The sequence below is a fragment of the Uranotaenia lowii genome, chromosome 1 (assembly GCF_029784155.1).
Source record: "Uranotaenia lowii strain MFRU-FL chromosome 1, ASM2978415v1, whole genome shotgun sequence".
Classification (NCBI taxonomy): domain Eukaryota; kingdom Metazoa; phylum Arthropoda; class Insecta; order Diptera; family Culicidae; genus Uranotaenia; species Uranotaenia lowii.
This window is the reverse complement of record NC_073691.1, coordinates 183,222,607-183,250,312: the sequence shown is the minus strand read 5'-3', so window position 1 is coordinate 183,250,312 and position 27,706 is coordinate 183,222,607. Positions and strand designations below refer to the sequence as shown.

Genomic DNA, 27,706 nt, shown 5'->3' with positions numbered 1-27,706 from the left:
ACACAATAGACTAAAAACGACAGAAAACAACTAAAAAATGTTGAAGAATGACATAAAAGGGAATATTACAAAAAATAACATTATAAAAAAAAACGAAAAAAGTGCTAAATGCATCTAAACATAACAAAAAAACTACGTATTCGGGTTTTTGAAGTTTTTTCATGTTGGTTTGGCAAACACCATATTTATTTTATGCATCTTTTTCATAATTAATAAAATACTTTTAACATGTGTGTCTAAAGAAATGGAAGTCAAAAGGAAAAAAGACAGCTTATGATGCCAGAATAACTTTATTTTTAATTTTCCTTTGTAAAAGAAATCCGATCTAACTCAAAACTTTATACAAAAAAAAACACATACGGTTGCAAACAACTGCCCACCATCATTGTTCGTATTCCTTAGCAAAAGACAAAGCCATTCAGGGGAACAAAAACGAGTTTAAACATAAAATCGCCAACTCATAAAGTCCGATCGTATAGTTGCGCCAAGAAAGACCAATGAACTCCAGATTGTTTTTGGATACTTGAAAGCAAAATGTATACGACCCCTCATTTAAAGTAGTGATGTTTAGGCTAATAGAAGGTAGATGGACTCTGGGCCGGCAGGTCATCTACTTTTGTCGAAGACACCTCTGCCGGCAAATCGTAGAAACTAGCCAATCTACTATTCCTTATTCGGAACCTTCATAGAAGACTAAAAATGTAAATAATATGTAGGTACATTATTTCCAATTTCGCGCCTTTTGCAACACTCTCTCGCATGTCAGACTGTTTTTGTGCTAAGTTTGTGGCGGGTTTCCTTTTTTTCGAGTCGTCTGTCGCACTGCCTGTTTAGTGGGGTTTTTGGGTGGCAGCGAACCTTCCGTCCACATTGAAAATATGTTCCATCAACATGGATAGTGAGCATTCAGAGATATGCTCAAAAGCACGGCCAAAGAAGGTTCTTTCCAGCACAGTATTCATCCATCCGGCGGCCTTCTTCGGTGAAAGAGAACAAAAAGGCTAAACAGAGTCCATCAGTGTTCAGCGCCCGCAGAGTAACGTTTTGGCGGGACTGTACTTTTTCGTTGTTCCCTCCACTTATTTTTCGAATATTATGTTTGCCCAACACACGACCCAAGTGCAGAAACTCTCGACGATCCCGAAACCAGGAAGGCGCGCACTCTGGTGGTGGCCTTCCAATCCATCCATCTTGTTCTTCCTTTCTTCCTCATACCAGAGGCAGCTACAATTCCTTCTCGTTCTAACATTGCGTTTCGACTCCGCCATCCTTCGTCCTCGGGTGTACCGACTTTATGCTCAAAAAGGGGGAATACACCCAGCAGCAGCAACAACAAAATCGTTCATCGGTGCTTCGGGACTGTACATTTCCAACATTATCACCCACCCCATTCGTATCGAGATGGGCTGCTGGCACAGCTGTTAGTAGTGGTAACCGGCATTCTATGATAGTGTGCGCGCACGTGGTGTGTGCCTCCTGGTGCTATCTCATTCCAACTTAGCAGCACTCAGTTTCTTTGTTCTCTGTTTTGGTCTGTTGGATCGTTGGCTCTGGAGGGGAAACGGAAACAACTCATCCGTTGCGGGCGGAGAACTCACTTCGACCCCACAATAACAAGGTGGTTCACATATTTTCTTGGGTTGTGTTGTGATCCGCGCCAATATGTTTCCACTAACGACCGAGTGAACGAAGAGAGCACGTGGTAGATGAGTGAAACCGCCCAATAATCTGTTTTTATTTTACCGGTAAATGTGTTTTGTTTATAAACATCAACCGAGCAAAGCATGGAACTGTGAAGTTTTTTTTTACCAAAAGCCGAAATCGGTTTTTCGACTGTTGTCTTGGAACATTGCTTTGGTCTGTTGTCCGTCGCGGATTTGCATTATTATCTACATGCTATTCACATGTAGACTGTAGTAATTTATACACTGCATTGTAAACGCACAATTACTTTGGAATAATAACTCTACATCTTAATAGCTTTAGTATGGAAAAAAATCTTTTAAAATTAGCTTGTGGATTGTACAATTAATATCTTTCTTTTTTTCTTTCACCTTTCAGGATACCACACCGATCATGGATTTGTACGTATCGGACTCGATGCAGGATATGCTGGACATTGACATCAAATCTGAAGTAGCCACCGTAGTCGGTGGCGTCAATGAGTTCAGCTCGCTGATGAATTTTGATCTTCCCTCGCTGGAGCTGGAATCGAACTCGAACGATGCCGAAAGCGGTTGGTGCGGCGGTGGTCCAACCAAGTGGTCTTCCACCGATATATACGCCGATGTGGGAGCCTGCGTGAATCCCAACTCGGTTATGCCGGTCATTTCGTCCACTACCGCAGTTCAGTCGTTGCTGAAGAGCCCGAAACAGAACGTCAATCTCAATGCGACAGCCAGCGTCGCGAATGACCCCACTCTGCCCAGTCCGAAGGAACGCAAGAGTCATTTAACGTTCTCGCCCAATACCATCAAAGTACCGATGGTAGATCAAGAAATTAGAAAACCTATGGTTTCAGGATTGGCCCAAATTCACAGGATAAATGGGTTGGAATATGTGAAGAAGGATCTCTCAACTCACATGCTTAAAGATGAAGGTGGCAACAAAATCGTTATAAAAAATCATCACCCTCCGAACGGCGTAACGACTGTTAATTCCGGTTTAGGAATCGGCTTGGGAAAGGGTAATACGATCAAACTGGCTGCAGGCATTGGTGGGTTAACTTTTGCCAATGGCGTTCAGTTTAAAAATCTGAAAAATGTCCAGAAAATAACAGCCATCAACGCCGGAAATACTATCAATGGTCTGAAGCGCGATTCCAGTCCAGCACGGGCAATAAACGGCACCATTAATCCAGGCCAAACGCAATTGATCAGCATTAGCGGAGCCACTCCAAAAATCTACAACCGCAGCATAATTGTACAGAGTGCTAACAAAACTTCAAATTTGGTACATTTAACCAACACCAACGGAATGGTCACAACCGTAACGCAGAAAGTAAAACCGAAACCGGTTGAAAACGGTCTTCCTAAACCGGCCTATTCCTACTCCTGTCTGATAGCGATGGCTCTCAAGAACTCAAGGTCTGGTTCGCTACCCGTGTCCGAGATCTACAGTTTTATGTGCGAACACTTCCCATATTTCAAAACCGCCCCAAATGGGTGGAAAAATTCCGTCCGGCACAATTTGTCTCTAAACAAGTGCTTCGAGAAAATCGAAAAACCTGTCACGAATGGTGGCCAACGAAAGGGCTGCCTATGGGCGATGAATCCTGCCAAGATCAACAAGATGGATGATGAGGTGCAGAAGTGGTCCCGGAAAGATCCGATGGCTATCAGGAGAGCGATGGTGCATCCCGAACATCTAGACGCACTTGAAAGGGGTGAAATGAAGCACGGCTCAACCGGGGATAGCGATGGCGAGGGTGATGACGGCGATACTGAGGATCAGTCAGACATCGAGGAAGAAGAGGAGGTGGATGGTGAAGAGGAAATTGAAATCGAGCAGGATCCCGAAGGTGACAGTTTCATCATCAACACGCCAGAGTCAATGCCAGATCCGGAGACCGAGGATGTCGATGTGGATTTTGACATGGAGGTATGATCAATGATTCAAATCTCTGCGTCTGCTGAAAACTAATAACTGTTTTAAATTTTTCAGGTACCCGAATTCTATGACGACATCAATGTGGACTCAAAAGAAAGTTTTACCCTCGAATACATCCAGAAGGATTTGCTAACGCTCGAGGATGAGGACGAATCGGTGTGTATCTCTTCTCCTCATCAAACCCAGCAACAGCAGTCGGTGCAACATCAACCGCAACAGCAGTTAACCTTCCAGCAACTACAGCCGTTGGCTAAAAGAGCCCGGCTCGATGTTAACTACTCCATAACGCCAGCTGGTACGCTTTCAAACGGTAACAATTCTGGCAGCCCGGGTATGGTGATCCAGAACGGCAGTGTTATGACCACAATTCCGGCCCCGACCACGACCACCACGATTAACCAGATCAGCGTGGGTGGACAGCAATTCCAATTCACTACAACAGCAACGGCAACTTCCGGCAATGGTACCCAGCAATTCCAACAGATTCTACCGGCAGCACATCATCAGCAACAGCATCACAACCGACGGAAGACTCCGCTGATTACGCGAATAGCTTAGAATACTATCTCTAAATCAAACGGACAGAGCAGAACCCTCCCGAAGAGGTTCTGTTTATTTTCAAGATTGCGGTCCTATTCCTTAACCTAGCATCTGTTCTTCTTTTAGTTCAAATTAACTATTACTTATTTTATCTAAAATTAGAGCCAGCTGAAAATTTGTATTTAACGAAAACAATAGGCAAACAGTCAGGGATTTTGATTACAAAGTATGAGAATATGTCACGCGCTTAGAACTCACGTACAGCACAGCAGTTGTCACGTTTTTTTTGTCGTTTCCCGTATATGGGATAACCAATCCGTAGTTTATTCCTGGAACGGGCAAAAGCCAGAAATAGCGAAACAAAACCTCATTGAAAACACCACTAACTAACGCCACGAATATTTATGATTAACTTGATTTCGTGAGATCTCAACTTGTGATGTAAGACTAGAAGAAAACACTGCTTAAATGACATCCATTTAGCACAACACATCCTGGTGAAACAGAGGAGGGTAGCGGAAAAGAAGGATATAAAGAAGTATAACAGCAAAAGTGAGAATCTTGAAAGTTCTTTGTATTATCTTTCAAATTGTGATACAGCTGAATGTGGTAGAGTTTTTCTCAATTAATAATATTATTAATATTATTATTTCTAGTGTCTAAGTTGATATATTTTAGGTTGAAAAAGTCTCTCTAGTTCGCAGCAACAGAAGCAACAAAGCAAATGGCAAAACTTAATGAAGCGGATGTTGACCGATTTGGTAGGTTTCCCATAAGTGTAAAATAATTTCGTTTGAGTGATGGGAAAAAAGGTTCCACTTGGAAAGCTTCTTTACAAGTCTTTGAATATTCTACTATTCGTTTATTGCAATTTAACGACCAAAATATGATCACGAAGCACAACAGGATATTAATAAACACTGCCAATAACAGGTTTCTATTTTAACAAAAAATTGCTCGGACCTATCTGTATAAAATCCGATTTAAAAAAAGATATTTTTAAATCGGTACCTACTAAGGATCTTTCACAGTCGAACCTTTTTTATTCCCCGAGCTCCAACAAGTGGTTGAACAACTCTAACAAAATGTAGAAAATATGAAAACTTCAAGGTTTTTTGTTAGTTTCGACAAACTACTTTTTTTGTTTGTTACTATTGAAAAGTGGAATAATTCCACTCAATTAACAATTCGATTAGTAAAACCGCCTCGAGTGCGGAAGGCAAATATGTTTTCTTCAAAAGAAAAGGAAAAACGAATCAACAAAATAAGGCTTACGATTAGTTTAAATTAGTTGAGAGTGTAACGAAGTTCCTTGCCGTTGGAAAGCGGCGTTTGGCAAGTACGATCGATTCGTTTTCCAGGTTCAGGACTGAAGTACCCTGTTTTTGTAGCATATCAAAATTGTTTAAATTTAAGTTCAACTTGTTCTCCTCTTATCGCTAAGAGAAGAAGATACTTCGATTTGAGCCTCGCTATTGATTTTGTGAGGCAAATTTACTTAATCGGAGAAATTCTCTTCGAAATTCATACAAATCACAACATTTGTTTGAATTTTAAAGAATCATTTCTTTTTCCTGGCTTGAAAATCTGATAATAACTTAAATCACTAGCCGGTTCAAATCGAAACAGCAAACTCCCACAAAATAGTACAACTTTAATCATTGTTTCCCTAGTTTTTCATCGTTTCCGAATTTCGGACTTTCTTCATTGAATTGTAAATATCATCTACATTTTCTTAAATGTAAGTTGCATTCAAACTGTGTACATTTTTTCGTATATTCGTTTTCATCTGTATATCTCTCTTGTTTTTTTTATTGTAACTTTCTTTTTTTATGCTATTTTTTTTTAAATCTGCTACCTACATCGAGTTCTTGGTTCTGTTTCAATTTCAAACTTTTTAAAGATATGTGTACGAAAAGGTGAGGATGGTGATTACCAGAAATGAATGATAACGAACAGTAAAAACTTAGATAGTCTTTTCAATTTGGGACCTCGGTGACCTCAAAGACGTGCGACATGTAACGAATCAATCATATACCAGTTCAGTATTTTGTTGGTAAGGAAGAAAGATAGAGAGTGAGATATGAAACGCGAACTAACGGAGATTCTAAATTATAACTTGATAATAATTTGTTGATATACGATTTTATGGTGTATTTTTCACTGCTTAGAAATTATCAAGCAAGAAAGTATATTTTATTATCATTAATGTACATGAACATGAATTAGGCTTTCAATGCTTTAAAACGTCCAGATTTCTTCTTGAACTATTATGTATCGATTTGATTAACGTTTTTTTTTTTCGTATGTTTGTTTTCACATTTATAATAATAAGGTACACCGTAGAAAATGAAGAGACGGACGATAACTATTGAAACAATTCAGAAAATTAATATCTTGGGAACCGTAACATGAACCAATTCATTCTATAATAATCTATTGAATGATTTTTTTTTTCAAAATTTTCATGTTAAACCGTCCGCAACTTACTCGGTGTATCTTACTTGCAATTGATAATTCAATCTACTTTTTCCCTCTTTTTATGTATGGAAGTGTGTAAGAGTTTTTTTTCCTTTGGAAAGGGTATTTAATGCAAAAAATAACAACAGAGAGATAACATACACAAAACGTAAGATATACTAAGATGAAATATTATTGTACACAAACAGAGAGAAAATGAAAGAAACAAATTTTTGTATCAAAAATATGTACTAAAATGGAATATAAACAGCAACAAAAAAAAACAAATAAAAATACTTAAAAATTAAGCTTTTGCCTGTCTTAAATGAATTATGAAAGAAATGTCGTTACCCCTCAAAAATTTTCAGTTTATCAATTTTGTCCCCTCTTACTAACACCACACAAAAGTGGTGCAAAAAAACTTTATGAATAAATGCCTTGATAAACCTACTCGTAAATAATAAAAAAAGTTTCTTACATTTCATAAATATTAAAAATTTATTTTGAATTGAAACTAAACTTATTTCAAACTGCCAAGGCTAATTCTGTGGAAGTGTTATCGCTGTTAGTCCTTTTTTAATAACATAAATAAGATGATACAAAGATACAATACGAATTGCAAATTGGAACTTTTCCTTTAACATATTTTTCTACTCCTTTGCCGAAAATCCATGTACTTACTATTTAAACGATTCACTAATGGCGTGTTCGTAAACTGATTTGTTTGGGTGATGCATCGATTTTTTTGGTAGATGTCAAATCACCTTCCAATGCTTTGGCATACAGTTTGTTTAATTTACGAACGCCAGCATCGATAGAAAAAATCACTTCGATAGAAAAAATCAATTTACGAACACGCCGTAAGTTGTAAGAACATTTTTGAATAAGACTCGTTTCCAATTAAGATGCTCTTATTAGCACGGGTTTGATATTGCAATGTCCGAAGATAGATGGCGCAGTAAGCAACAACGTTCCATCTGTCATCCGTTCTGCCTGTTGCATACCTATCAGGCGTTTAATTTCTAGCTAAATCAACATTGCGGACCCAAGACGAGATATCTCGCAGTTTGCTTTACAAGAGTGTGATACTTTTGAAGAATAACTAATGATTGTAAATTTAACCACAAAACTATATTTCAGTAAATCAAGCAAGACACTAGAAATAACCAAGGAAAATTTTTTTGTAGAATTTTGTCTAGTGATTGTCGAGACACTGTAACAGATCTCCAAATTTCGGTGTTTTCTCGTTTAGTTTTCTTCGTGAACCTTAATGCATTAAGGTACTTTATATAATTTCAAACTATTTTTAACTACTCACATACTATTGGGTGATCCAAAATAAAACATACAAGGCATGAAAAGTTGATATTGAGGTTAAAATTCTACTTTTTTTTTTTGTAAAGTAAGTCAACAAACCCAATGAGTTAACGTTTTATTCCGAACTCAGACATGACCTTAATTTAGTGCAAATGCCCAAATTAGTAAAAGAAACTACTCACCCATTTTCAATGAAAAGTAAGAAATCAGTAGACTGGGAGTGAAATAAACGCCGGCTCCAGCACCAATTCAAGTGAATTTACATAGTTCAAGTTCGAGAAAATTCACGTTTAAAACTTTATGTACTTTTGGCAAATTTTATTGAGGCTAATGGCTGTGTGATACCTGTGTTTTGAAAAGCAACAACTTGGTTACAAATTTTGCCCAGACAAATCACCCTAGATTAGATAGTTTCACTGATTGAACAAGAATAATTACAATTTTACATTCCCCAAAAAATAGGAACCAATCATACGATAATTTAATACTGGGGTACTTAACCTAGCTCACATTCTATTCATTTTGGAAGTTTCTTTTCTATAAAACATAGAATAAAAGCGTTTCATACGAGTTTAATTTATTCACTAGAAGGAGCAGCATCACATCACGCTGTGTCGTGTTACGACTTCACCACCTGACAGACCACGTAGTTGAACGGCACAGCCGTTGCGGATTCAGGTGGGTGAATCACTACACGGGCAAAGGTACCTTCTCCGCTGTCGTGATCGGAAAGCCGCCCGGGATTGATACAAATACACCCATTCACGTCCTGCCGGGATAATAGATAGAATAATATAATTTTAAATTTTGATCTTAGTTGTGAGTAGTATAATAAAATACATACCCGAACGTAGCACTTCATATCGCCCGGACAGATCATCATATTCGGAACTTTGGACAGCCTTCCGAACTCATTCAGTAGATCCACATCCAGCGGGACGCTCTCCGGGGGAGGGTTCAGTGGATAGAACGTTTTACTGTGGAACACATAGTTGAACAGTCGTTTAATTTTTTCACCAAACGGATTCCCGCTGACTTCTGCCTCGGCAAGATCTTTGATGATATCGACGGTGGTAACTCCGATCTCCACCCCGTTGATTGACACCACGCAGGGGTCCGGCAGGAAGTGAAGATTCTTGAAGTACTTGCTGATTTTGTACGGGAACGACGGATAGACAAACATGGACATGATATCATCATGATTAGCTACCACCAGTACCTCTGTGCTTGGACTGACCGAGTTCATGATGTTGGTTATAATTTTTTCAAAGTATTCTTCAAACGGTTCAGCAATGGAAGTCAGTAGGGTAGAGTTGCTGCTTCCAAATGGACCCGTCAGAACCAGAACATCGGGACAGTTATTGCTGCAGTATGCCAGCAAATCGGACAACTTTTCGTACAAAAGATCGTCTTTGTCTGTGAAAGGTGCGGATGCAATCACCAGATTGAGTTCCTTGGTAAGACTCACTGGGGCTGATGGAAGCTCTAGCTTTCGTTCCGAATGAATTTTTCGTACTTCGAAGGCATTTCCCCGTGGATTGACTCCTTCCAGAACAACCGTCTGACCCGGATATATTGACCACGTTTTCATTCGGTTGAAATCTAACTTGGTGTAACGAAGTGTCATTTCGTCAAAATCGACAATTGCCAAACGGTCGTCCTTCCTTTCTGGATGAACTACTATTCTGCCCATCACATTTATCACATCTGTGCTGGGATAATCAACATGGTGGATGGCTACCCGTTCAATCATGCTGGCTTCCCGATCATCCATTAGTATCAATTCTTTCTCTGTATCTGCAGCAACTTCAGTAGCACCACTTTCCCCGTCGGCTGCCGTTTGTGTTTGACTTAGTACTTCCTGTCGTTTAGCCTCGGCCAAGCGGTTGCAAATTTCTCGCCCTCCTTCGTATATCTGGTCACCCAAGATAAGCACCCGATCGTAGCTGGAGTCGAACATGTACTTGCAGTCATCGCCCATAAAAACGGGCCCTCCATCGTCTTCCGCCTTCGGCTGTTGCTCACCCCGGAACAGCGGAATCTCTATCTGCAGTGTAGATCGGCTTTGGCCATCGACGGAGCTGCTCGACCAGCTGGTTTGCTTGAGCAGTTGAGCATTGCCAAAGGTGTACACTACGTTGCCCGAATTGTTCGGTCCATCGGGATCGAGCTTCTTCGTTGAGGAGCTGCAACAGGAGTGTAACATATGAATTAGGCTTGGAGAACTTGGGTATTGTTTAGAAAATAACTTACATGGGTGAATAGCTGGCGGGGGAAAATTGGGCTTTGTTCCGATCCGGCGTTTGGGCGTGTAGTCTTGAAACGGGTTTTTTGGCCTGGGGATTAGAGATTGAGAATGTATTAAGCTTTTGTTTGGTAAGGAAAGTTTTATTTTGTTCAGTGTAGCAGGCTTTGGGTAACCAATGGATCGTAGATGTGTCACGTAATAGATTTTTATGAGACGATTGCAGCATACAAGATCTTTTCAATGACTAAAAAACTTGAATATAACCGGAGGCGAGTGCAAAATGTCTCCACTAAAGTATCTTTGACCGAATATATTAAACTTGAACATTACAATATTGTCCTTGTATGAAATGATATAAGCTTGCAGCATCGTCAGGTATTTTCCATGTTTTCCATTCAATTTCATTTGCTGATAAATTTCATCCATCAATTTCAATGGCTTATTGTGAAACCTTCGAGAGCAGTTATAGTTACTAAATTTAAGAAAGTCTCAATAACACGTAAGTTTATGAGAGTAAAATCACATCACATCATCAGTTGTTTTGAAACTTCCATCTTCTTTTCACATGGCTGTTAAAACCAACGGCAAAACAATCACGAAACTGTAGGCTGTCATCAGCATATCAATCCTGCAACACTTCACCGCAATACTTATTTACACTCAGCACTACAACAACACGAAATTTGGCTTCTCCCGCCGTTTGGACGCTGGATCCCAACTTCATAGACGAGCATGTAATCTAGTCACGAAGCTAGACAAAGTGCGAGAAAACCGTGCACTAGATACATGCACGCCGACGAAAATTGAGTGCAATTATAAACACACTTGAGATGAATCTTTCACTTCTGCAATACTTATTTGAAACACACACGAGTTGCGCTTTGGAGGCTGGGTTCGTTCCCCTACCTCCATCCGAAGGCTCCCGGGGGAGCCGCTTCATTTGATGGATTGACTGTTGAATCGAGAGCACCGCATTTACCGTTGTCGTTGTGGAGTTCAAATTACGAAGCACCTACTGCTTGCTGTCAGATGATTTCACAAATACATTTTTTTCAGTCTTGCGCATGTTTGATGAGCTAGGTAGGTACCACCAAACCAACATGTCAATGGTTCTTTGTTCGTTTTCCACGATCAGCGCAGAGTGGAACAGTGCTCTAGCTCTGATCCCTAGCTTAGCTCATAGCGTTGAGGCGCGCAATTCTGTTGAATAGGGCGCAAGCGGCTTGAGGCGATTCTTCTTTGAACTTCTAGTCACAGGGAATGCATTTTTCTTTTCTTAGAGGGAGCAACGATGAAGAAATAATGGATAGGAAAATTGTTGCAACTACCACTTTGCAATTCCTTTCCGCGCAGAAGACATTGAATTCAGCCAGCAGCCCGTCATTCGTTTTGGTCTATTGCCATGCAATCGGCTCACAGAGCCGTTTTTTGTGGAGGGATTTGCATGCGCATGGCGGATTTCCAGTTCGTTTGCGCTTCCTTGTGGGATTTTATTTTCTTTGTGCTTTTGGATCGTTGACTCCATCTGGGGGGCTAGCTTCTACTGACGATTGGTTTAGTATTTGGTTGGTTGACTAGCTGGATGGCTTTTGCCGATGATGAAAATGATGCTCTGTGAAAATTATTTTCACTTACTAGATACTAGAAACGTTCTTCTTTATCAACCACTTTGGTCCGAATCAGGAAATCATCAATATGTAGGGCATTTAGCCAACTATAGTCACGTCACGCGTCACGTTTCGGATGCAGCCAGAACCTGTAACTTTTCTTAGGAAACAAACATTGGAACAATCATCTTGCACCGATATGGTCGACGACGTCGTTCATTCATTTCTCGCTTTACCATCTGAAGCGCCAATCAAGAATGATTGTGTTTTGACGTCGTCTTTAATTGGTATTGCCGGGTGCGTTTATGTTGTTGGATTTCTGTGGGGGGAATTCTTTCCAAGTTGGGTGAAATGAAATACAGGTTATTGGAATAAATTTATCGACGAGCTGTTGTAGCTTTTTCTATAGATACTCGCTGATGGCCAAGAGTTAACTGATTTGTTCCAAGGGCCCTTTAAGCGTGCGCGGCTTAGTGTGAGTCATTCCTACCGTTTAGTAAGGGTAGTAGGAACAGTCCTTCCTTTCATCATTGGCTGGCATTAAGAGGACAATTTTTCTTGCTTGTGGTTCGTGGTTTGATTTATGGAAATTTAATCTAAGGGAACTTGACTATTTTTGGGAAGAAAAATTTGTGAGTGTTTGAGCATCTGTCAATTGACGTAAACAATGCAGTAGTATAGTGGTATACACGGTATACATGCACTATAACGGCAAGATGTACACAAAGGAGATAGTGTCCAGGGTGATTCTCGCCCAAAAATCGGCCGAACAAATTTCGGTGCCTGCAGCATGCTATCTTGCGACTGTTAACCGCGTGAAACGGCCTCTCCTTGATGGACCATGTCCACGGAAGTCGGATAATGGAAAGCCATGGTCTGCGCGCACTTTAAAAGAGGTGAAATTGATCAAGATGAAAGTGAAGCGAAATCCAGAGGCGGACTAAGGAAGCGAATATCTCGAATTCTTCCATGCAACGATTGGTCAAAGATGACTTTAAAGCATCATCAAAGGCAAGAGCAAAGCGTCATTTGATAACATAACGAATTAAAGCACTGGGACTTGAGCGCTCGAAGCGATTGCAGTCTAAGTTTTAGAAAAAGCAGCTCATCATCCATCGTTCTCAGACAAGCAACTTTTTTCAATTGATCCGGTGTCCAATTCACGTACGGACCCCTGAAGGCAAGGATGTTCCAGAGAATATGAAATTTAAGATTATCACCCAGCATCCCGCTGGATTCATGGTTTTTGGAGCGGTTGTTTCGCGTGTTTTGAAGATGCCTCCTGTTTTCATAAAAGCTGGAGTAAAAGTTAATACTGAAGTCTACATGGACACTTTGAAGAATCAGGTGTGAAGTACAATGTTTAAGCTCGAACTTAATAATGTATATAGAATTCTATAGAAGGTACTGTAGATACTGATGAAGCGACAAATGAAGTGGTCATCAAGTCATACCTTTTGTTGCCAGTCTAGGGGAAAGCAGTTCACCAGTGCTGATACGACCTCAGCGCAATTTACTAATTTCAACTATTATTAAACTTTCGTGTCATTGGAGATACGATTAGAAGTTAAAAACCTGGCAACAATGGATAAAGTATGTGCGTATAGAGGCACGTAAATGAAGAATGTTAAAAATACATCTGGAAAAAATTCCACTTTCAGGTACGAATGATTATGCAGCAGAACAAACACCGAACGCCTCAAGAGGAAACTTGAGAGGAAAGCAAGGGATCAAAACAACACACCTGCTGCTCGTCGACCAATCCGATCGTTCGCAACAGGAGGCAACAATATTGTCCGTTCGTTTCGTTATTTTCAAGCTCTCCCTCCCTCCGGGTACTTTTGAGTACAATCTGGTTCCGACTTCTGAAGCAGGTACAGTTCACCACTACTGTATTAATTCACACTTGAAAAGAGTTTCCACCATCAACTATTTCTACTTCCATTAGTGGCTACAAGCTAAAGAATCACTGTTTTTCATTTTTCCGATTTATTTGCTTAGATTAGGTTCCCCCTTTCCATGCTGCCATTTCTTTCAGTGCACTCGAGAATGCAAATGACCGTTAACAAAACTTACGACTTGGTGGGTTCCAAACAATTCCTCGATAACCAAATGCGGTAGATACACCACATCTATGCACGCTCGAGTTATGCTTATCCAAGCATATCTTTAAACACTCGTTGTTGTTCCATCCAAGCCAGGCTACGCTACAGGTGGGAACGAACTTGGATCTTCAACTTTAACTTCACGGTACAAAAACAATTCCCCCTCGTCCACACTATCCACCATTTAACTATCACTCTGCTCAGAGTGTTTGGGATTGACGGTTACCACTTCAACCACTAGTTGCTATATATCCCTCGTGGCTTCACAGCCTGTCGATGTCGTACGGAACACCTTTGTTAATGAGTGTGGATCTAGTCACAGCTTTGCAAAAGATCATGTGAACCACTAGATTCACACCCATCGACAACATGTGCCCGCTCTGCTCCATGCACTACACCTTATGTCACTCAACACTTTTCGTAGATTTGTTTGATCACATTCTCACTGGTTGTCTGAGCTACCTACCTAACTATCCTTATCGAACTTCCTTTCAATTTGAATCACAAATATCCTACTTGTCAATTTATCTCAGTGTATTTTATAATATATTTTATGAATAATTTTCATCTGGATCAGTATGCAATAGTTGTGGCAACGGACTTTAAAGTTATTCTCTGATGCAGTAGTTTTTATTCTATTTGAAATACATTTTTTTCTCGAGGGATTTTAAGCAGCAATGGCTTATTCATCCCGATTATTTGAAATACGCAATCTGATGAATGTATCAAATAAAAAAACGGAGTTCGACGACTTTGCTCCAACCAGTCCAACTCACAAGCTCGAGTACCTTTCTGTGTTCGGTTGTCGAGTTGTGAGTTGATTGGATATCCGAGACCCATAAATAAATGTGAGGAATTGTAGGGGGAGCACCATGGGAAACACTGACCATACCAAATGGAATAAATTACAACAGAAATCTAAAGAACCCAACCGCCAGCCAGGCCCCCCGTTACAGGTGAAGACAATACCAACAAAGAAATGATGTATCATCAGATCCCCCGGTTACAGTGGACAGGGCCGGCCGCCGACGACCATCTCATGAATCATTTCTTGCCAAGCGTCTTCGTCGTCGTCATCAGAAGCTTCTTCATCTCACTACTGACAGTACACAGACAGTAGACATAATACGATGAAATCTTTTGGTTTCCGGATCAGTACGACGATATTGGTCTCTAAATATCCAAATAGGAACGGAAACATCCTCTATTGTGAGGTTTTTGCGAAAAGTAATGAAATTTATTGATAATCTGAGGATGTAGTATTCAAGGGCTGATAACTTATTGTTCCGTACCATAATTCGTGTTAAAATTCAGCTTCAACAGAGTTAATTGCCAATCAACCTTAAAAAACCACTTTTTTCATATGGGTAGTTCATAAAAAAAGTGTAATGCAGGCCTTCTACTCTTTTATGTTTTCTGTGCCATAAGTGTCCAACCACATTTTGATTATAGTATGTATTGTGAGTTTTAGAGAGCGCATTAAAAAAAAGTAGGTACTAAATTTGTAGATCCTGCTCGAGTAGTTTCCGCGGGTTCTTGGCAAGCCTTGATCGAGGGCGGTATTTTGTGTTCTGAAAAAGCCCAAAGTGGTATTGATGAAGTTCTTTGTTTTCGAATTTCGAATCACATCCGTTTGTTGTGAGGGTTGACTGCAACAAAAAACATTTAATAATAGCATTATTGCAAAGAGATTATAAACGTGAACCCTATTTAAATACGTTGTGAAAAATCAAATGCCAGAATTCTTTTTGAAATTTAGTGCCATGAATAACGCATTCAGTCGAATTGATCACTTCGGTTCAAACGGAGGAAAAGGAAAGAATGTTTCTTCTGATTTTACTCGCTAATGCTATTTTTAGCACGACTCGGAACTGCCTTATGTTTCGTGTTTGTTTTTTATCTCCAACTTTCTGGACAGAGCCTACTAAGGGTGCTCGCTAAGCTTTCAATGCTTGATGGCTCAGTTAAATCGTTTAGGCGGAAGGATTCAAAGACGGATAGCGTCCTTGCATTCATGAGATCGAATCCCGGTCGTGAAATAACCTGGCACAAAAAGTATGATGAAGGGTGGCGGTTTTAGCATTAGTGAAATGCTAGCCGGGTATACCTTGGAATTGTACGCCTCAATGATGCAGCACATACATGTGGACGGATCTTTTCAAGGGAACTTCGCTTGCACTTGTATAGATCCCACCTGGATATGTGTGTGCTCGTAATGCTACCGGTAAACAACTGCAATTTCAACCAATAGTGCAGGGATGCCAAGTACCGTGAACGGCCCTTATTCTGCGCAGTCCCAAACTCTGCGCATTTTCATATTCAAACAGAAATATTTCAAGATCTGATGAACAAAATATCCATGAAACAAGCTGAATCTCTTCAGTTACTGTTTATCTTCAAAATGCTTCCAATTTTTTTGAAAACTGATGAATTGTTCGCGAGAAATGGAATAAATCAAAATAAATGTAGGAAGCAAACGTTTAAAAATGGCCGTCGTTAGCAGTACAGCTTAAGTGTTAGGAAAATAAAAAGATCAAATGAAACAGTGTTGAACAGAATTTTCACATTGGAAATGCCTTTACGTGAAAGATAAAATCATTCCGAACATGACTGCCAAAAAAATTTTAGATAAAAAAGGTTTTTCAAATCAAAACAATGATATAAGCAATGCGCAGAATTTGACACCATTTGTTTACTTATGTTCCTAATGCGCAGAATGAAAAGCACCGGAAAGAACTGATGTTAAAGTTGCAAGGAATTGAATGCAGGGAGTTAGGAAACTTTTAATTACAGTTTTCTAATATGTTTTATGGAGATAGGGTATCCGTAAAGTTGTTGGGAGTTTCTTAGAAATCCCTTCGAATCTACATGTTTTGTTGACAAAAAATAGAAAATCTTGTTTTCCGTTCCCTATCGTGTTCGCGTGCTAATCGTTCAGTTCCAACTATACAGACTTCCGAAATACAGAAGCAGTTCCGGCGGGCCACAAAATCGCCCCAGCTGGGGGAACTACGCGAAGCTTCTCTCGATTTACCCGCTCACTCGCACTCTTTGACTAACTACTGATACTGACTGATAGTAAGCCAAATGAAGCAGCACGTAGTTCCCCCTGCTGGGGCGATTTTGTGGCCCGCCGGAACTGCTTCTGTATGTCGGAATAGTCTGCACTGCACGCCAACGAAACAAGTTAGTTTGACCAAATCCGGCGAAGAACATGATCGGTCAACAAATATTTGGTAAGCGAGCTGCAGGAAAAAAGGATCTGTAAGAAATAGTGAAAGAAAGTTTCACATAAGCTTCAAAGATCCAAGGCTTGAATTGGCCCTTTTTCATAATTTGCAATACGCGTTCGCAATTTGCAATAGCGTAAAAAATGCTTTTTAATACATTTTAAGAAAATTAAATGTTGGTCTTATCAGTATGGAGTGGTAAATTGGTTTTATTTGGGTGCGCAGAATATGGGACATATGCGCAGAATTAGGAACAAATAGAAAATAGTGCGCAAAATAAGGGCCACTTGCATTTTTTCCAAATGTTGTAAATAATCCACATTTTTGTGTCAAAATCGAGCTCTCATTATTTTTGCCGTTGAGTTTGTTAGTTAGCCCAACTGTACACAAAATTTTGAGGATATTCATTGAAAGGTAATTTTTTTATAACATAAATCATTTGAAAAATCCTTAACTGCGCAGAATTAGGGCCGTTCACGGTAGCATAGAAAAGTAAAAATAGTAACGCGGCGTAATACCACAATAGATCAACCATTTAGGTCGCAGTGGACTCTCTCCTCAACAGGAAAAAATGCCACATAATACTTACCCCCGAACAATTAGCGTGAGATTTGCGGAGGGATGGCCTGTAGCCGTACTCCGCAAAACAAATCATCACATGTGCTGCTTTTCACTTCCTCTATCGACTACACGGACTTGTCCGGCGTCGTTATTGGTTCATTTGAAAGTAGGAGATACTCAAAATTGTACAGTGAAATTGTATTGCTTGTTCCCAGCAAACTGAAGCTCAAGCTCAAGAATTTACTCGAGGAGATTCCGAGATATAGCACATCGAATTTAAGAGTTCTTCTATTTGAATATTTCCGCCGTCAATATAATGTGTTTGGGAAAAGTTTACCATTTAGTTAAAAGGCTGGATAAGGTACATCAGATGCATAAGCGGTAATCCGCTGTATGCTCATAGCTGGCGCCAGTGAGCATATGCGGTACCTATTAGCAGGAATTAGCCAAAGTCCCGCCACAGTATCATGGTCTGATCGAAGCTTTTAAGGCCCGCCATCAAAATCTTGGCCTAGCTAGACTGAATCACTTTGATCGGATAACGATGCTGTACATTTGTTGGCAACAGCGAAACAGAAATCTTCGCAAATGTTGTTTTCCCGCAAAAACTTCAGACATGTTAACACAAAAAACGGTGCTTTCGAACGAAAACCATTTCTTAAGGGAGTTCAACCACCAGGGTTATTCTTCCCTAAAACGAAAACCATAGCTATGTGAAATGATTGTTTTATTGACAGATGTCGCATTCATAAAGCAAACATGGCGACTTATAGCGCTTACTGTCGCTATCTATGAGCGAAAAGCGTAGTTCGAGTGCAAGTAAAACGTGTGTACAAAGGCTTTCAAAGAGTTGATTTGAAAAATGTAAGGAAACGACTCATGGTTAGATTTAAGCAGATAAAAATAAAAACTTTTTCCCTTACATGGATCATGGATTTCAACTTGAAATTTTCTTAAAGAATAACTTCCTGCCACCAAATGTTTTCTCTGAAGTTCGTTTTCACAGACAGAGCCCGAAACTAATCCTCAAATTACGCTTCAATCATGGCTTTGTTTCTCGTGCCAAAAAAAAACACACCACCAAACGATCAGAAGTTCAGTAACCTTTTGCTTCGAAACTTCATTCGTCTACCAGCAGCCTCATATTTATGGTTGCACGACGGCGAACGAAATCAATCAACCATCATCAGCAGCACCGAATGAAGAATGTATCGATGATGCCGGCCGGTCTTACGTTTTATTTAAGCTTTTTTTTTAATCCACGATGACGGCGCGACGTTCCTGAGGCCACGCACGCGGACGAATGTTCATATCGGTGCTAGGCTGATGGCGGTTGCGGTTTCCATGATCCAACAGATGAGGAGGAGAATGCTCTCCAGATGTTATAACGCACCATCAATAAGATTTCGCAGGCTTTAGCTAGGGTAGCTAGGGCGTCGTTCGCCAGCCAGCAACAATGAAGCTGTTGGTTAGTGATAAATTTATAGAAGCCTATCTACTGAAATAAAGCTCGCTCGAATCGTACATCTAATAGAATATCTAATTTTATCGCGTTTACGGAACTATATTAAAGTTCCCCGGTGAGCGATTACTGCCAATTTCAGAGCAATAAGTAACATTAAGTGTGTTCAATGCAGTCTGGTCTTAAAAGGTCGAAATGGATTGACAGTTGATCACCTATGTTTTTCCAATTAACATCGATCAATTTGTACCAGGTCGAAAAGAATCCTCCGGCCGGGTTGGATCGGTTTTGACTAGTTTCGATCGATTTCAACTTGCTTCATTGAACAGCGACCTGACTAGATTCGACCAAAGCATTGGCTCATTGAACAACTACCAGTTGACAGAAACCAGTAGAAATCAATTTCTACCTACGATTGAACGAAGCTATTGATAGTAATTATCTGATACAGGCAAATCAACCCATTGCAATGGTTTAGAGTGGAAATTACCATATAGGTAGCATTCGACAACCAATAGCTGATGTTAAACAATAACATTAAGAACGTTGGTTAAATGACATTCCCAAAAGTTCGAAAGCATATTTCAAATCCAAATTTACGTATGTTATCGCATTTTTAGTTAAAAATGTTGCCTGTGCTGTTGATAGTCGATTTAATACATCATCTATCATTCTTTATTTTTAATGTGCACGATCTGATACGCGAACGTTTTCTTCCTTCTATTATATTGTAAAGAAAGAGCGCTTATCGTCGATGTAGGAAGTTCTATTCCTGAACTAGAACAAGATCGAACAAGGCCAACAAACTTTGTCGAACAGAGAGAGACCGAGAAGGTTTCGTGCATATACCTTCTGCTATTTATCATGTTAAGCCCGAAAGACCCTCTTTCTTTTTGCTGATTAACAAGCAAAACTAGGGTCGCTTGAGCGAGTTTTATTCCGCAGACACGTAGGGCAAATTTGCGCGCGCAATTGTCTGGGTGGTTACTGTCGGGCCCTGCTATAGGTAATACCTTTGTAATTTCGCAGCCACGTTTGCTCGGAAGCAAAGAAGGGTTGCTCATCAAGGCTGGGAAACCCGAAAAAAATAGAGGCTTATTTTCTACTATGACTAATATTTGTAAAAAGACACGCGACGCCGCACAGTGAAGAAACTGTGAGCGTCTTCTCAGGAAGTTGATGGGGGGAATCGACCGACGAGCCGCCACATCGCCTCCGACCGTTGGGAAAGATTTAAATTACTTCGTGATTTAGCGTTTTCTTCCGTCTTGGATTTCACATCAGCAGCGTCAGCAGAATGAGCGCTACTGCCGCCATGATTTTTCTACTGGTGAGAATGTTGTTGTTTTATTTTATTTTCTTTAATTTAAGTTCTGCATACAGAGCGAGTCTGAGAGTTCCCTGACCGACAGACGACGAACGCTACTGCTGCTGCTGCTGCCAGTACGGCATCCGATAGGCAACATCTCCAGCGGGTTGGCGAGGCGCGGTAGCGGTTAAGCGATTCTCACGGTATCGTCGTCGTGCCCCCATGTATCCCGAACGTGAGAGTGATGGATAGGGGCCAGAAGTGCTATACACTTTCCACCCGGTTGAACACTGGTAACGCAAATGTTTATACAACAGCAATTAAAAGTGTGATGATCCAGAAAAAGTTAAAATTTCAAATTATGTATGAAAATTGTTATTCCATCAAATTGAGAAATTTCGAAAAAATGTGTTCTTTGGATCGCCAAAATCGTATGATTTATGTTTGAATTCACGTTGCTGAGTAGAGCAAAAAAGAAACCGAGATCATCAATCTCTAATGACGAGTGATGTGTCTGTTTGGCTACCTAAATTTTATCAGTTTTTCTTAATTAGGTACACGATAATTGTATGAAAAAATCACCAATAGCTTGAAACGAATAGTTACATTAGCTTACTTTTTTAACCGACGTGCAATGGCGATAGCATTATCGAAATTTAAATTTCACAAACAATTGATTGATTGTTATTGACTCAAAAAGGGTTAATACAGTAAAAAATAGGTTTGATCTTCTAATCTCAATTTATTTAGTTTTTTTTTTGGATTGGATTGAAGCAACCAAAATTGAGAATTTGTTTCACTTGCTTATTCTCTGATTGAACTAAAAACCTAGGTTTCAACCTCGAATATTTTTGTAGCTTGGCTGTGATTGATTCGAATTGGATTCCAGTTCAAATGTTTTCCTGACACCATTAGAAGGGCTCGTATGAGTACAAAAAAACTCAACTAATTTCCTACATTAGACCGAGCCCACAGAAAGGGCGAACTGTAACACGTAACCCGAAGAAGGCAAACGTATGAAAAGAAGAGCGCTATCAAAAGTAATGGAAACAGTTTTTATGTGATCATTATCGTTGTTTTAAGTATGTACCTTCTTGTTGCTTGGGTTTTGTTTTTTTTGCTGTATCTTCTTCATAGCCGAAAAAAAAACAAAACCCGGTTCCAGGTCTCGACATTAGCCTCACTGACATGGTATGGTGGTAGTGGTGATGATTATGGTGACCGGATTTTTTTCCTTCGTGCTTCCTCGTTCAGGTATCTTGCTGAATCCTTAACAGCATTTTGGATCTCTCGGCTTCTTTTGTATGAGCACAAGAGAGTGGTGGTTCATGACGTCGAATCATCAGATTCAGTGATGATGATTGATCAGCTCAAAGTTGGTGATGATGATGATGATGACAAAAACAGCCGAACCATGATTGATGATAATGACTGTCGACGGTGATGATGATGACGGCAATTGCTCTTTTTCTTCCTTCTTGGGGTGTTATTAAAGCTGACCGTTTCCAGCATTCCTGCCACCATCCTTGGTGATGACCATACAATTTTGTGGTCCATGGCTTCGTTTTCTTACGGACCGGTGTCTTGGTCGGAGTTTCCTTTTTATTTGTATTCTTCTTTCCAATCGGTAGTTAAGTGTTTCAAAAAGTTCGTTGCTTTTGTTCAGAGACGCTCAATAGTAAGTTTCTTTTTCATTTGCAGAAGCAAACACAATTGGCTTCGTTTAATTCAATACACCAGCGTACCGAGTCAATTTCCTTTGATAAAAGCGTCTGTTCTCCAAGGCAAGCGGAACGAAATTATCAACGTTTTTCAGCGGAACGATCAACAAGTGTCAAATCAAATATAAACACTTGTATGTGGTGAGCCTGGTTGATTGAAACGTTTCTATTTTCAAGTCGCTGAGTTTCACGTTACTTTAAACTAGACGACATCGGTCGTCTCCGTCACAAGATGATCGTGTAGACAACTGGACTTAGGGTAGTATAGCCCGTATAGAATTGGTCTCTTTGTTCTGATACGTTACTGCCATACATGTGTGCACACGCGCCACAGCGACGAACTGATTTGATAGTTTTAGCAGCAGACACGACACAGATTACAGAGCAATACGTTGATTATCGTTGGGAGTAGAAGGAAATTACACTAAAGTAGCCTCATGAACACTTATTGTACTCCAGCCGCGTGATTTGGTGTGAGTTGACAATCTTTCAGCAACCACACATGGGAGATATCGTGCGCGTGCGTTTTGTTCAGCTTCTAAGCACTAATAATCGTACCAGAATCAGAAAATTCCGCGCGTGCGCATGCGTAAACTAACACAACGAACTGTTCTCGAGCTAACGTTGGTGCGCATCAAGCTTGGCAATTAGAATCCGATTTTCAATACAAACTGCGTTCCAGTACTGTATAGAATCTATTCTTTTTTTTTTCGAGTACACGGGGACACCAACCTAACCGCCCCTATCCCGCAGAGGTCATCGACGTCGTTCCACTACACATTTAAAAGTTCCATTTAATGCAGCAAGAAAATGGATTCGCAAATCAACTCGCGAACCCACAAAGGACAGTGGCCAGTCCAATTTCGAGTTCTCAGCTTGAATTTAAACCAGAATAAGCAAGTTTATAATAAAACAACACATCGTTCACTTCGCAATAAAAGTTTCGTATTACGCTTATCATATCAGTTTTTGCACTGAGACATAACGAACAACTAAGCCGCACATGTGTGTGCGATGTTCTGTATGCATCGTTGCGCTCCACATCCAGAAGAGATTGCACTTTTCTTTGGAATTGCCGAGGCTTGGCTGGTATTCGCCAGTGCCTGGAACGCTTTCTATAATTTCCGGATGCTCTATCGACGAACTAAATAACTACCCGGAAGCGCACACTGCAACGGCGTGATTGATTTCGCGCTTTCCTAAGTTTAGTGTATTAGCGGCAGTGGTGACGACAGTGCCGGGGTCACAGCAACATGACCTTTCTTCTTGTTATAAGCCTGCTATAGAGGCATGTGAAGCGTGTGCTTCTTCCAGCGGACACACAAACCAAACACTCACGAACTGAAGCGGGGACGACGCTAAACTGAAAGCGAGGCCAAAACTTTTCCTCTGCTCTGCCACTGTTGCTGCTACGCTCTCCCATGGATTGCTGGCTGGTAGAAGGTTCGCTCGGATCGTTCGATGGCACGGCATGGCTCAGCAGCAGTGGAACGGCGGGATCACAAGTGCGCCGTCAGCTTGTTTCTCGAATATGGCCGGGCGCATACAAACACATAAGCAAATACTTATACTCTCCTAAATAGCACCATCTTCCGTTCCGCCGTTCATTTGGTGCTGAGTCAGGAGAGAACCTCCAGCAGTCCGCCTCGTTCGACGATTTCCGAACCATCGACATTGGCTGTCGTTTGTATCTTGTACATGTGTTCGAGAGTATCTCTCAGTTCAGTCTTTTGCCTTTTTATCCTCTACTTTACCCCGCGGTATATTCCTTATTTCCAACATTCCAGTAGTTGCGCAAGTTTTTTTGCCACTATAGCATCGTCACTTTCTGAAATCATATCAGCGCAAGAAATTTGCGGATCGTCCTTCTTAGACGAAACAGTTACTGCTCCGTAGTATCGAGTTGTCATTAGGCAAAAAAAAACGACAGGCACGTTGGTTCAGTTTTAGACCTGCTGAAAAAATCAATTTACAAAAACGACCTCATTTAAGGAACACCCTTCCTTGGGACGCAGGACAAAATAAGCCAAGCATTTGGAACGGAACGTTTGGGGAACTTTTAAAATGGCAAATGACGGACGAGTAAGATATCCGTTCGACTGTTGTCTTCAGAGAGCTTCACTCTTGGTCGTCGCCATCGTCTTCGTTGTTGTTGTTTCACAATTTGGCTCACAGAGCAGAGCACCACCGTTTCAGCAGTGGTCGAGACTCGAGACTGCTTCTGATTCTGAGTGATGGGTATCGTCGTGTCGCCGCCGCCGTTGCGCATTCTGAATTCCATGGAACGGCAGTTGCCTTTAGCTTTGGCCTTGAATTCCTTCTGCTACCCTCTGGATTTCTCTGTGCTAGGGTCGATTCATCGACAAGCACCATTTAGAGTCCACCATCGTCCTGTCGAGTTTTGTAAGATTGCGTTTGTCAGTTTCTCGCCGGGCTGAAAACAATACCTGTGTGTGAGATCACTTTCAGTATTTAAATCAAAGATTGGCCTTCGCTTCGTTTTATAAAGTTTTATAAAGTGCTTCAGTGAAAAAAGTAAATTTTTTAAATGATTTTTATGAAAAATAAAAACCATTAAATGAAGAGTTGAAGGATCTTTTGTTCAAAGTGAAATGTATGAAAGTTTTCATATATTTTTCGAGATAGTTGTAGTTTTTGTTTTATTTTAAAAAATTATGAAGTCAACAATCTTGAAAGTTTAAAGTTAATAAAATTTGCACTTTTATTCCTTTTGCTCTAATAAGCGTCAGAAATGTGTCTAGAAATCTGTAGAAATTTTTGTCTTTCACGAAAAAAAAAACTTACAGATTCCCCCATAAGGCCGAACGGATCCTAGATCGAATGGTCATTCGGCCGAATGGTCGTTAGACCGAATGATAATCAGGCTGAATGATCGCTTGACCGATAAGATTTATTTAACTATTGTCTGCATGTTGGGCCGAATGGATAAAAGTAATGCCGAATGGTCGTTAAATAGACAGGCAGAATGGATTTCAGGCCGAATAATCGATAGGCCGAATAGTCATCAGGCCGAATGATCGTAAGGCCGATTAGTCGTTCGCTATTCTATTTAGTTAATAGTATTAACTGGTTGCCTCACCGAAATTTGAATAACAGTACTAAGAAATCACTATCGTGTAACAGTGAAACTTGCTTGCTCGTTCGTGGTATTATATTATGTTACTGAGTAGATGATGGCCTAATATTCGGCCTAATATTCATCCATAAAACCATTTGGCCTAAAATCCATTCTGCCTAGCGACCATTCGTCTTTAGAACATTTGGCCGAACGTCTATTCGGCTAAATGACTATTCGGCCTTACAACGGCCTAGTATCCATTCGGACTAAAACTCATTCGGGCTTGCAACCATTAGGCCTAGCATCCATTCGGCCTAACTTGCGGTTAATACAGTGAGCGAAACAAGAATAGTACCACTATGTGTTTTGCTTGTTAAAATATGAATGATTGAAAATCACCAAAATTTTCTTCTACAACTTGTTTTAAATTGTTAGATGAAGCAATTGGCATTGAGGACCAAATATATGGAAAAAGTGCGAAATGAATAGTACCACTTATGTTTTTCTACAAAAATCAAGATTATTTCTTTGAATTAACTATGTAGATATTAATATGCTTCAACAAACTATTCGAGAATGGGTCTCAACTTCGTTTAATAGCAAGGTAGTGCTGTCATCTATGACTTAAAACTGGAGAAATAGTTTTTGGCTGTTTAAAAACATTAGTATTTTTGAATGGGAAGCCTGTTTTTTGGATTCAAATTCAGCCTAGAATCTATGTTTCATCATTTTACGTCATGTTAATGACGTTAGTGAAGACATCAAGCAGTTTAATAGAGTATTATAGCTCAAATATCAAATTCCTTAGCGCTATAGGAGCATCTCTAAAAAGCCCTTTAAAACTTTTGGAATACTACAAAACGTCGTAAAATGCAATTATCTATTCAAATATTTCGTAGAAGCATCATTATTAACATTTACACGGTTAATTTTAAGAAATCATCTTGATTTTTATGAAGAGGCCGACCGACAAGCGAATATTGGACGAATGGAGTCTCCGAGTAATATTCAAATCCCATCTCAAGATGCTATCAGTTTCGTTGTAACCACAATTTGGAATGTTAGGCACAATAAATGGCACACCAACAGATCGTTTTTGAGACAAATTAAGAACTCCCCATCCAAAACTTCCGATAGAAACTGCAGTTAGGAACAACGCATTTTAACTCGTCTTCGGATTGGAACCACTAGACTCACCCACTCATATATTTTTGAACGCAAACCACCACCTATATGCGCTTTCTGCGGTGTACAGATCACAGTTGCACATATTCTTGTGGACTGCAAAGGATATGAATTTTCCCGGGTCAAACACGGAATACAGGAAAGTTTAACGGAAATACTTCAATATAATGGACACAGTGAACGAGCTGTACTGAAATTTCTAAAGGAATGCGACTTGTTTCTGAGTATCTAAACACTTATTGAAAACCACCATCTTTTAACCCTCATCCGCATTAGATTTCATTACCCTAATCAGCACTTGTGGTGTCAATTTGACACCACAAGCTAAAATCGTTATAACTGTTGGCGTGTTAGACCGATTTAAACAAAACTTACATCAAAAGAAACCTTGTAATGTCAGTGAAATATGTTTAGAACATTATATATAGCTAAAGTTACTAGTTTTCTCGTTATTCAGCATGAAAGAAAAAAAATCCGAAAAAACATGCCTCACGAAAACTGCTGTAGTTCATATGTTACACGTTCAAAAAAATATTTGCCTTATGCATATGAAAGCTGAAGTTAATGCCTACATCATGAAGACAAGAAATATTTTTTTAATTTTTTTTTAATGAAATGGTCACAAAAAGTTCAAAAAAGTGGTCTAAAAAACCTACTTTTTATTCGATTGCTAGTAAATACTGTTTGAGCGATGGTAGAGTTTTGAAAAAAATATGACTACAAAATGTATTAAAATTCCAACATTTTGCTGTCTTTAGATTTTTGATGCAACAAAAATTGAATTTACAGGATTTTTTCAAAGTTCACTACTTTGCGCGATTTTTTTACAAATTGAAATTTCATCTCTTTTTGTGGTCCACCGTCAGGTTGTACCCGGATTATCAGTGCTTTTACTTTGTTTGGACCAACCAAGAGTATATTCATTGGAAAGCACATTTAATCTTCATTCTAGTGAGGTGCAACAAATCACGCTGTGAGATTTCACAAAAATATGAAAATTATAAACGTAAAATCATTCCTGAATTTCTAGAACTACAAGCACCGCGTCCAGCAAAACGTGTTTGTTTGCTCTCCGAGAGGTACGGTGGGTGGTGATTTGGGCAGAGAGCGAAGCCGAAAGACGAAATAATGATGCTTGTCGTGACTAGCAAATGCAAACTACTCTCAATAGAATATTTTCAACCAAGAAATGTACGACACGCATCATTATTTCGTTTGTCGGCTTCGCTCTCTGCCCGAATCACCCCCCACCGTACCTACTCGGAGAGCAAAC

The 27,706-nt window shown here is 40.0% G+C and overlaps 2 protein-coding genes across 6 annotated transcripts in view; one reads left to right on the top strand and one right to left on the bottom strand.

The window, feature by feature from the left end:
- Positions 1–4,798, top strand: part of LOC129739720 (forkhead box protein J3) — a 103,137-nt gene extending 98,339 nt beyond the window's left edge. For 2 of the 3 annotated variants that reach the window (XM_055731234.1, XM_055731240.1), the window contains 2 exons: positions 2,062–3,600; positions 3,664–4,798. In XM_055731234.1, the coding sequence (XP_055587209.1) occupies positions 2,062–3,600; positions 3,664–4,167 (2,043 nt within the window). In that variant the 3' untranslated portion in view covers positions 4,168–4,798. Of the gene's footprint in view, positions 1–1,279; positions 1,421–2,061; positions 3,601–3,663 lie in introns of those variants that run through there. The other variant, XM_055731228.1, reaches the window with a different exon arrangement.
- Positions 4,799–8,486: 3,688 nt separating this feature from the next.
- Positions 8,487–27,706, bottom strand: part of LOC129739700 (DNA polymerase alpha subunit B) — a 55,588-nt gene continuing 36,368 nt past the window's right edge. The window contains exons 1-4 of one of the 3 annotated variants that reach the window (XM_055731216.1): positions 21,539–23,768; positions 10,180–10,262; positions 8,771–10,112; positions 8,487–8,695 (exon numbers count right to left, since the gene is read on the bottom strand). In XM_055731216.1, the coding sequence (XP_055587191.1) occupies positions 8,546–8,695; positions 8,771–10,112; positions 10,180–10,262; positions 21,539–21,583 (1,620 nt within the window). In that variant the 5' untranslated portion in view covers positions 21,584–23,768 and the 3' untranslated portion in view covers positions 8,487–8,545. Of the gene's footprint in view, positions 8,696–8,770; positions 10,113–10,179; positions 10,263–10,504; positions 10,900–21,538; positions 23,769–27,706 lie in introns of those variants that run through there. The other 2 variants (XM_055731211.1, XM_055731203.1) reach the window with 2 other exon arrangements.